This window comes from Mesocricetus auratus, unplaced genomic scaffold, assembly GCF_017639785.1.
Source record: "Mesocricetus auratus isolate SY011 unplaced genomic scaffold, BCM_Maur_2.0 Super-Scaffold_4256, whole genome shotgun sequence".
Classification (NCBI taxonomy): Eukaryota; Metazoa; Chordata; class Mammalia; order Rodentia; family Cricetidae; genus Mesocricetus; species Mesocricetus auratus.
In genome coordinates this window covers 36,110,950-36,122,300 of record NW_024429182.1, presented here as the reverse complement: position 1 = coordinate 36,122,300, position 11,351 = coordinate 36,110,950, and the positions used below count along the sequence as shown (strand labels likewise).

At 44.1% G+C, this 11,351-nt stretch overlaps 1 protein-coding gene across 3 annotated transcripts in view; it reads right to left on the bottom strand.

Annotated features, from left to right (window-relative positions):
- Positions 1-7,049: 7,049 nt before the first annotated feature.
- The window catches only part of Pip5k1b (phosphatidylinositol-4-phosphate 5-kinase type 1 beta), a 265,421-nt gene continuing 261,119 nt past the window's right edge, over positions 7,050-11,351 (bottom strand). For all 3 annotated transcript variants that reach the window (XM_040746216.1, XM_040746219.1, XM_040746220.1), the window contains exon 15: positions 7,050-7,794. In XM_040746216.1, the coding sequence (XP_040602150.1) occupies positions 7,792-7,794 (3 nt within the window). In that variant the 3' untranslated portion in view covers positions 7,050-7,791. The remainder of the gene's footprint in view (positions 7,795-11,351) is intronic.

Here is an 11,351-nt window from a genome sequence, read left to right as displayed (position 1 = left end):
CCACGGTTTCATATGGTAACTTCTCAAATACCTTGCTTGTCTTGGTTTCTGGAACTGCCCGTTGGGTACCACTGCCTGTTCCCTTTCGAATTTGCTGTTTGTCTGCTTCTCCTTCATCTTTGAGACCCTTGGGTTGAGACCTCTCCTTAGCTCTTTGCTCTACCGGCTAGCTACAAGGCACTCTGGTGCACCCCTTAAGATAAAAATGCCAGCTCCAAGGATGCCATCAAGGAGAAACTGACAGGGATCAAGCACGAATTACAAGCAAACTGCTAAGAGGAGGTCAAGGACCCCTGAACCCTGGCAGAAAAACTAGGTGGCAGTCCTCATCTCTCTGGAGGGCAAGTTCAGTCTCTGCCTGGAGCATCGAGCATTCCCAGACCTGCTCCGTTCCTTTCCCACCAGGCAGGAGGGGCTAAAGGATCCCAGCAGGGAGAGGAAAATCCCTTCATCCCAGTTAATAAATGTTCCCCCCCTCCCTTGGACTCTTCTCCTTCCATCCCTGATAGTTCTGGCCTTCCTAAACAGCAAATAGCTTAAATAGCTTCCCCCCCCCCTTTTTTTTTGAGCCAGGATTTCTCCATGTAGCCCTGGCTGTCCTGGAACTTTGTAGACACAGGCTGGTCTTTGAACTCAAAGACATCCTTCCGCCTCTGTCTCCGAGGTGCTGGGATTAAAGGTGTGCACCACCACCAACTGGCCCCAAACAGCTTTTGATGTTCCAATTTGCTCTTAGGGTGAAGCAGCCCAGGCATCCAGTTTAGGGGGGAGGCTATATTATTTTTAAGGGCACCCTTACTCCCTATCTCTCTCTCCCATGCTGCCCACTTCCAACAGCAAAATTGACTCAGTGCTTGTCTATCTGTTTAGTTCTGTGTGGAAATGAAACATTGTGGAGATGACCCTCTCGCCTGCTGCTCTCACTTTTGCCTTCATCCTGGCTTCTCTTGGAAGCAGGACCAGTAAGGGACCTTCAATTAAAACAAAAGAAAAAGGGATACAGCAAAAAAGGCTAATTAAAAGCAGCAAAGCTAGGCCGGGCGTTGGTGGCGCTCGCCTTTAATCCCAGCACTCGGGAGGCAGAGGCAGGCGGATCTCTGTGAGTTCGAGGCCAGCCTGGTCTACAAGAGCTAGTTCCAGGACAGCCTCCAAAGCCACAGAGAAACCCTGTCTCGAAAAACCAAAAAAAAAAAAAAAAAGCAGCAAAGCTATGTCAAATACACTGTGGGAGCCACTATGATACAGGTCAGGCAAACGTGTTTACTGGCTATTCATGGCTGCACTGGAATTACCTAGGGGATTTTTATGAGTCCTGTAACCAAGTCACATGTCTTCCAGTTAAGCCTGCTTCCTAAGGCAGGAAAAATCATCAGGATGGTCTCATCATCCCAGTGTGGTCTCTGTGTGCGGAAGGCTGAGACCCCATGGGCTTTCTGCACATGCGCGTTTCACCTCTGGAGTCTAGGGTCTGTTTTGGCAGTAGGCTGTTGGGACAGCTTTGTTCCAGCCGGAGCTTTTTTGAGTGTCAATTGGCAGGTATAATGGTTTAACCAGAGGCTAAGTGGCCTGGAGACCCCTCTCAAGGAAACCATGGGTGCTCTGGTGCTTCTCTTGGGGCCCGAATGCTTCACCAGGAAGCGCAGTTGTTATGACAATGGGAGACTGCTGCTGTTTCACTTTAAATGGCTGCTGATGCCCCTTTCAGATCCGTGTATCTGCAGCATCTCGTCCTGGGCAATTCCTTGTTCAGCTACACGGCTGCTCTGTATGCTCTATGAGAGTGATTATGTGACAGGAGAGTTGGGACTGGCGACTGAAACAACGAGATTAACATGAAAGGAGCCAGTTTACAAAGAAGACTGACGTCCCTTCCGACCTGGGAACAGAGCGTGTGGGGAAAATCCTTCACACTATGAAAGGGAGGGACAGGTACTGTAAAGGGCAACACACTGTGTGCTCTAATCTTGGGGGCTTTTCCTCAGCCACCAGCTCATCTCTCAACTATTAGCCCATCATCTTTCCCTTCTAGCGGGGCGTAGGGGCAAGCCTCTTCAATCTCAGCAGTCAGAGACAGAGGTGGGTGGAGCTTGTGAGTTTGAGGCCAACCTAGACTACATAGCAAGTTCCAGGCCAGCCAAGGACACAGTATCCCTGCCTCAAAACAAACAAAAATAAACAAACAGAATTAAACATCACCCTCTCCCACAATGCAAAACCCCAGAGCCGTCTCTCTCTCTCTCTCTCTCTCTCTCTCTCTCTCTCTCTAAGATTTATTTATTTATCATGTATATAAGAGGGCACCAGATCTCATTACAGATGGTTGTGAGCCACCATGTGGTTTCTGGGAATTGAACTCAGGACCTCTTGAATAGCATCCAGTGTTCTTAACCTCTGAGTTATCTCTCCGGTCCTTATTTTTCTTTTTAAAAATGTGTTTACTCTGGGTGCTCGAGAGATGGCTCAGAGGTTAAGAGCACTAACTGCTCTGGTATTAGACCTGAATTTGATTCCTAGCACCAACATGGCAGCTCATAATAATTTGCAACTTGAGTTCTGGGGAACCCAATGCCTTCCTCTGGCCTCCCCAAGCACCAAGCAGGCATGTGATGCAGAGACATACATGTAGGCAAAATGAATATTGTGCAGTTTGGATGACATGTCCCCCATAGTCTTGGGCGTTTCAGTGCTTAGTCCCCAGTTGGTGGTGCTGACTGGGGAGGCCGAGGAGGGGTGGTCTTGTTGGAGGAGGTGTGGTCTTGTTGGAGGAGGTGTGGTCTTGTTGGAGGAGGTGTGGTCTTGTTGGAGGAGGTGTGGTCTTGTTGGAGGAGGTGTGAGAGTGATAAAACTCCCATCATTCCTAGTTTGCTCTCTCTGTTATTTTTCAAGACAGAAGCTCTTAGCTCCCATCTCCAGCTGTCATGCCTACCTACTGTGGTGGTGATGGCCTCTTAATCCTATGGCACTGTGATCCCCACTGGACTTTTCCTTCTAGAAGTTGCTTTGGTCATGGTGTTTTATCATAATGTTAAAAAAGTAACTAATGCCAGGCAGTGGTGGCACACACCTTTAATCCCAGCACTCTGGAGGCAGAGGCAGGCGGATAACTGTGAGTTTGAGACCAGCCTAGTCTACAAGAGCTAGTTCCAGGACAGCTTCCAAAAAAACAAAAAAAACAAAACAAAACAAAAAGTAACTAATGTACCCATATGCATAAAAATAGTTAAATTTTATTTTATTGTTTATATATGCATGTGTGTCTGTGAGTGAACACCACATGTGTGTGTATGCCTGCAGAATCCAGAAGAGGGTGTTGTACCCCCAGAAGCTGGAGTGACTGAACTTGTGAGTTTCCTATTGTGGGTGCTGGTAACGGAACTCAGGTTCTGAAAAAGCACTATGTGCTCTTAACCCCTGAGCCATCTCTCCAACCCAAATTAAAGTTTCTATTTGAGACCAAGTTTTTCTAAATTGCATGGGCTGGCCTTGAGCTCAAGCACCCATGAACTCACTTGGCAGACCAGGCAGGGATGGCATTGGAATGCACCACCAGTCTAGCTTGCCTGAATGTCTTTTTTTCCCCCAAGACAGAGTCTCACTATGTAGTTCTGGCTGTCCTAAAACTCACAGAGATCTACCTGCCTCTGCCTTTCAAATGCTGGGATTAAAGGGATACATCATCATGCCCTGTTGTCACGTTTGCTATTTGATACATCCCAAATTGGCCTCACATTTGCTGTGTAGCCAAGGACAGCATTGTGGTCCTGATCTTTCTGCCCCACTCTCCAAATGTCAGGATTACAGACGTGCATTGTACTGTCCAGTCTCTGTGGTGTTGGAAATCAAGTCCAGGGCTTCCTGCATGCTAGGCAAGCACTCTCCTGACTGATCACATCCCCAATCACTAATGGTCACTTTTTGTGACTTTCTCTTTTCTCTCTACATCTCTGTCTCTTTGTTGGCTTTGCTTACAAAAAGGAGTTGAGGCGACTGAAAGTATCACTCAGTGGCAGAGTGCTTGCCTGGCATGCAGAAGGCCCTGGGATTGACCCCCAGCAAACACACACACACACACACACACACACACACACACACGCACGCACGCACGCACGCGCACACACACACATTTATGAAGCATAAAGAAAGGATTAAAAGACTTTGGGGCTCAGAAGATGGAAACTTGTTGGTTAAAAAAATCACCTATAAGATCACATGCATGGCACTCTGAGCTACTGCCTTTGATGACTCATTTACAAACGGATCTCCGCTTAAGTTTCAAGTTGCCAAGGAGAAACTGCTTGGCTCACCTTGAGCCACGTCACCCCTGACCTTTCGACTTCGGTGTGCTTTATGGAGTAGTAAATCCAAAGAGAGGAAGCCACAGCGTCCAGAAAAGAGAAGATCCGACAGAAGAGGGAGGTGGAGGGAATCCCCATGGTGCTTGTGAACAGAGATCCCAAGATGGCAAAGGTAGAGAAGGCCCAGAAATCAGTCAGAATTGCAGTAGGTGAGAAATCTCTGGGCATGATTTCTCCAAGAAGTAGCAAACTGTCACTGTCCAAGAATTTTTTGTAGGTGGTTAAAATCTACTGTCATATGACTTTAAGTGCAAGAGAATGACCTTGACAGTGGGCGTGGTGGGCCTTACCAATCAGGCCAGCACTAGAGTAGGAGGTAACTATGGTATATTCATACAGTATTCAGGGGGCGAGAAGGTTAGGGTCAGAGATGAGCTAATGGCATTAAAATGGCACTTGAGTTAGGCCTTAAAATAACAGTTCTTAACGTTCTTGGATCAATGTCACTATGAATTTAATGGAAATCATAGCCTTTTCTTCAAGAATAAATAAATCCAAAACAATTTCATATACACAAAGGCATGCCAGCTGCAATACTCCCAGGAATCAGTGGGTCACAGCTGAGATAATTGAGTAGACTTAGAAGGGAATCAGGGGAATCGTGAGGGCAGACACATGTGGTTAGGGTTCTTGGTTGACATCTTCAGGGGAGTCGTGTGGGCAGACACATGTGCTAAGGGGCAGTGTCTGCTGGAGGGGGAGGGGCAGGGATCCCTCATTCACGTTAGGGTTCTTGGTTGACATCTTCCATGGTTTGAATTCCAACACAGAACTCCAGATGTTGTTATCTCAAGTCCCAGTGTAACCAATGAGGGAGCTGGAGCCCCTGGACATGCTTAGGTCACAAAGGCCCTGTCCTCATTCCTGGGTCAATGCCTCCATGAAAAGGACTGGGAACTGGCTTCTTCTTGCCCTTCTGCTTTAGGTTGTCTTAGACTTCTCAACCTCTAGAACCATAAGCAGGTTTCTTTATAATTACCCAGCCTGTGCTATTCTGCTTCAGCAGCACAAAATATATGAACCTAGAACAGATCCTAATGCAAGATGAATTCCCAGCATCAACTTTGCTGGTAAAATTTCTCCTTAAGCTGTGTGTGTGTAACTGGAGTTCTTAATTGGTCTAAATAATATAAACCCAGAGTCAGATATAGAGGAAAATGCTGAGAGATCAGAGAGAAGGAGCAAGCCACCGCCACACCTTACCTCCTTAGTGTCTCAGCAGACAAGAGGGGGAGTTTCTATTTCTCCCTGTTTATATCCTGTTTCTGCCCAGCTCACTTCCTGCCTTGTCTGTACAGAACTCCAGACCTCTATGGTTAGCCAGTGGCCAGTTCCATTCTCTGACCTTCAGACAGGCTTTATTTGAACAAGCAAGATATCACAAGTGTGAGTGTATGAATAAATATAAGCTGGTTCCAGACTATATTTATGACATTTTATACTGTTTGTTTACAAGAAACAGCCTGCTTTAACATTAAGTATTTTATTCTGAGCACCTCATCAGGAACATCTTCTGTAGCCCTGGTTACCAGACAGTGTAAATTCCTTGTTTACAGTATTCACTGCCCCCTCTCCTGGCTTCATTTCCATGTGGGAAGTTGCACCCTCCCAAACCCATTGGCTTAGGATATCACTGTCACTTGCTTTGGCCAAAGGAACATGAATGGAAAAGTACTTCATACAAGTAAAAATGCTATGTTTTTCTGCTCTTCTCCTTCCATTGACCTTATAGGGGCACACCTCAGGGCAGCTCCAGGTCCCCAAATAAAGACAACCCTCAGAGCTGAGCTGTATCTAGCCCACATATGTGAGTGAAAAATACACTGCCCTGATTAAATCTATTGCAATTTTGGGGTTGTTGGTTACCATAGCACAACACAGTGACTAATCTAATACACCATTCATTTTAATTGTTTGGCCAATGGCTCAGGCTTCTCATTGGTTAGCTCTACATATAAATTAAGCCATTTCTAATATTCTATATTTTACCACAAGGGTCATGGCTTGTTACCTCACATGGTGTCTCCCTGATTCTCCCTTCTTTTGCTCCATACCTCTGTTTGGATTTTCCCACTGGCTCTACTCTGCCTGATCACTGGACAAATCTGTTTTATCCATCAACTAATGAAACAACTCATAATGGAAGCACACAGAAGGACATCCACATCAGCTAGATGTCTTACTGTTCTATTGCTTTGAAGAGACTCCATGACCACAGCAAGCCTTGTAAAGGAAGACATTTAGTTGGGGCTGGCTTACAGTTTCAGAGGCATTATATACGGTGCTAGAGAAGTAGCTGAGAGTTCTACATCCAAATTTGCAGGCAGCAGGAAGAGAGAGCTACTGGGCTTGGCTTGGGCTTTGAAATCTCAAAGTCCACCCCCAGTGAGTGACACACTTCCTTCCACAACAAGGCCACGCCTCCTCATCCTTTCAAATAGTGGCACTTTCTAAACATTAAATATATGAGCGTATGGGGGCCACTCTCATGTAAATCAACATGCTGTGGTTTTTCAATTAAAAGGATTTACTTATTTGTTCTATTAAACAATCAATAAGTGTGGGCAGAGGTTATAGTTTAGTGGTATAGCCCTTGCCTACTATATGGAAAGCCCAAGGTTTCATCACCCAAACCTCCTAACACACACACACACACGGATAGACTGTGTCACTGGAATCAATGTATGACAACAGTTGAGGACAAAATATTTTATTTCTTTCAATAAAACTATAGTTTACAGTAGTATTTACTAAATAAATTATATAATTTCTCTTTTACAAGCAATAAACTAAATCACAAATATTTCAAAGACACTGTATATACATAACATAAGGCCTTTTATAAATAGCTTTGCTTTTCTCATTTCACTAGTAAACAGTGAAAAAAATCTTTATAGAAGCTAGCTTTCTATAAAGTAAAGGCAGACCTATTATACTGATCTTTAAAGGAAACAGATTGAACCTTTCAATGACATGGGCCATGATTAGAATTTTTTAAACAAAGAGAGAGGATTTATATCTTAATTATCATTTTGCATGGATGGATTTTCAAAAATGATAGAAGCAGATTCATATGTTGCTTATGTGTAATCACTACATGCATGCAAAACGAAACAATGCAAGAGCCTATATGAAAGTAGCACTTCCCAGTCCAGAAAGGTGATTGGCCATGGTATAGAAAAGCAGCGTAAGTATAGTTCATGCAGTTCTTCACAGTCAGCAAGCAACAGCAGTCACAGAGCAGTGTGGGGTTTCACATCCACCTCTGATCTCCACGGACTAAGGCTCCCCTGACAGCTCACGAGCCTGAAGGCCCTGTTGATTCTCACTGCGTGTTTGCTGGAGCTCAGCCCAGTTCCTCCGGAGAATTCTGCAGTGGGCAAAGTTCTCTCCCACAGCTGTGTTCAGGTCCCATCCATGTGGCTACCACTTTCATTTACTGAGGGAAAAATAGAGAGAGGAAAAACAGGAAGACGTGAGACTCACTGTTAACATCAGTTTGTAACTCCTGCCTATAGGTGGGACCTTAAGTTGTTATTTCTCCTAGTAACTTGGACCTGGAAAAGCATGTATTAGGTTAGGGATTTTCTTAGAGCATCATATGCTTCTTTGGGGGCTTGTGATATATTAATTACCCATGGTTCATCAAGCTCAAGTCCCAGTTACACCACAGCACTGATGCTGGGGGCTTAGAACAAAGCAAGGTTAAGACCCACTCTGCCTTCTCAGGGCTCAGGGCTCAGGGCTCAGGAAGTAAGCTGTGATATGTGAAACCTAAAGCCAAACAGCACAACTTGAACGCAGTCCTGAACTCACGAATGCTCTGCTCTTTTCCAGACAAATATCCTCATGGCCAGTAGTAAAACAAGTCATCAGATGTCTAACCTAAATTGCTAACCATGTATAAGCAGAGGCGGGCAAGGCAGGCATGATAGTAATCCTATGTTCCCAGCACTTGGAATGTGGACACATGAGGATGACAATGAAGAAATCAAGGTCATCCTCAGCTAGCTATATAGTGAGTTTGAGGCTAGCCTGAGCTACATAAAACACTGACTGGAAGCAAAGCAAAACAAGGAAACGAAATGAACAAAAGGAAGCAGGGGCAGCCGTGTCAGTCTGTGAGAGATGTGTCATGGTACATGTGGGGATACCGTTTCAGTCTGTACAGGCACAGCTTGGATCAAACCTATTTTCCGACTATCTAAGCCATATAACATCATGCATGTTTCCCAGCCTTTATGTCCTGTTTCTTCTGTAGACTAGGACTAACAGTCAATGGCCATACCACCCTGAAGACACCTGAGTTTGTCTGATCGTGGACGCTAAACAGAGTCAGGCTTGGTCAGTAATTGGATGGGAGGAGAGGAATAACTAACTCTTCTCACAGAACAGTTGTGAGGGAGTGACTTTTCTTTCACCCTGGAACCTCCTTTTTAGGGACAGGGGTTTTACTATGTTACCAGGTTGGCTGTGAACCCCCAGGCTCAAGTGATACTCCTGCCTCTGCCTGTTAAATACTTTGGACTATAGGTGTGTGCCACCACAACTAGTAGAGATAAACTCTTCTTTGTGTGTATGAAATAAAATAAAATAAAATGTTAACACACATACACAAAATCCTGTCATTCATTGTTGCACACTCACTGCAAGAACTTTTTTTTTTTTTTTTGGTGTTTTGAGACAGGGTTTCTCTGTATTGCTTTGGATGTTGTATGTTGTCCTGGAACTCGCTCTGTAGACCAGGCTGGCCTCGAACTCACAGAGATCCGCCTGCCTCTGCCTCCCAAGTGCTGGAATTAAATACATGAGCCATAAACACCCAGGTTAAGAACTTTTTTATTTAAACTACTTCCCATACCTTTGCTTTTAGACCTGGAAGTGATATTTTCCTTCCTATATCTCTTGCATTATTTCATTTTGCAAGCTCATAGTAATTATAGAAGCAACACATGATATATGCATATATATAAAGAAATAAAATTAGTGCTGGGGATGTACTTTCATATAAAAGTATGCGCCTAACATTTGTGAGGCCTTGAGTTTGAGGCTTAGAGTAAAAACAAAGAAGTAAAAATCAATGCACTGCTCCCAAATCAGAGTGGTTAGAGGGGCGGTCACAGGTATGGTGCTATCCAATATCTTCAAAAGAGACAAACAAAACAAAAACCCAACTTGGAATAAAGAGTGTGAAATGTAACTTTTTTTTTGAAATCCCATTTGGCAATAAATAATCAATATTCATCACATAATCTGTCCCTATTGTGAATTTTAATTTTATAAACTTTCTTTTCTTTTTCTGGTACTAGGGATTGAACCCAAAACCTCAAGCATGAAAGCAAGTTCTCTAACACTGAGATCAGTCTTTAGCTCTCACTGTTTGACTTTATAATTCATTTCTCCCTTCTCTCTCTCTCTCTCTCTCTCTCTCTCTCTCTCTCTCTCTCTCTCTCTCTCTCTCTCTCTCTGTTTTTTTGAGACAGGGTTTCTCTATAACAGCTCTGGTTGTCCTGGAACTTGCTTTGTAGACCAGACTAGCCTTGAACTCACAGAAATCCACCTGTCTCTGCCTCCCAGGAGCTGGGATTAAGGGACGCACCATCATTTCCTAGTCATTCCTCCCTCTTATGGGCCTAAGTTAGACAGGGTCTTGATGAGCAAAAGACAGCTGCTGAATTAAACTAGGGACTGCTGAATTAATCAGCCTGGATACTTTAAGGATGTCTTAACTTTAAAATGAAATTCAGAAAATGTATTGCAGAAAATGTTATGCTTGTGTTTCCACAGGAAATGAAAGGCTGTGTATTCCTTCAAGGTTAATAGAGGTCATATTTGATTGGGGGAGGCCTCCTGAAAATCTTGGCTACAGGCATAAGAAATAAACCAAGAAAAACCACAAGGCATGCGATGTATATACTGATCCCTCTGCATGGGAACAATTCTGAGACTGGACAACAAATATTACAACTACTTTTACCAGGACTTGACCATTATCTAAATATCCTCAGGGCTTACTAAAGATTCCATCGGCCCCAGACAACAGGGAGCAGTTAGAGAACACGATGTCCATATTCCCAAGAGGTGGGATGGGTGGTTTTGGTCATTCTGTGGGTTATTGATCTTTGTCATCATTTAGGGGGAGATATAGGAATATAGAATAAAAAGAATCTCCATGACTCAGAGTGGCTTCAGGATATCTCAGTTTTGGTGATAGTCCAATGATGTTGGTAAAAAACCGAGGCCTTGAACCAGACAAATGACTCATTGCACTGAACATTTGCAAGTAAGGCTGGTTGGACAGAAGGTATACTGTGTGATACACGGTGGCTCCCAATGCAACTTAGACAAATGAAGAGGTGATAGAGAGTTAGGAACAATGGAAGTGAGAAAGTTTCTTTTGTTTTTTGTTTTTTTTGTTAAAAATTCTAAAAAAATTTGGGGGGATGCTGTAAGGGTGAGGGGCAGATATGGGGGAACTGGGAGAAGAGTGGGTGCATGATGAGAAATTCCCAAAGAGTCAATAAAGGAACTATGTTAAAATTTATACTTGGTACATTTTATTTTATTTGACTTATATGCCCCCTCCACTAGATGTTATTCACAAGGCGTAACACCTGGGGATTAAGTATTGTTGGAAATTTCCCTTTGTGTTGGGTTTTAATAGTAGCAGGAACCCAAAGGCTCACCATTTTTCTAGTCATAATATAGACATATATCAGTGCTGTAGAAATCAGGACATAGCAAGGCAATGGGACCTCACATGTGCAGAATGTCACAGCTGAAGGACCCTGTCGTGGTTTGGACACTTTTTCCTTTGGGGGCAGGGTCTTACTCTGGAGACCAGGCTAATCTCCAGTTCACAGAGATCTGCCTTCCCTGCCTCCTCTGTGCTCCAGTTGGTGGTTCTGCTGGGTGCCAGTGCAAGCCTGAGGTCTAGCAGGAGGAAGCTGTAAATGGGATTTCCTGGACAGAAGCTGTACCTGCAAAGACTGATTA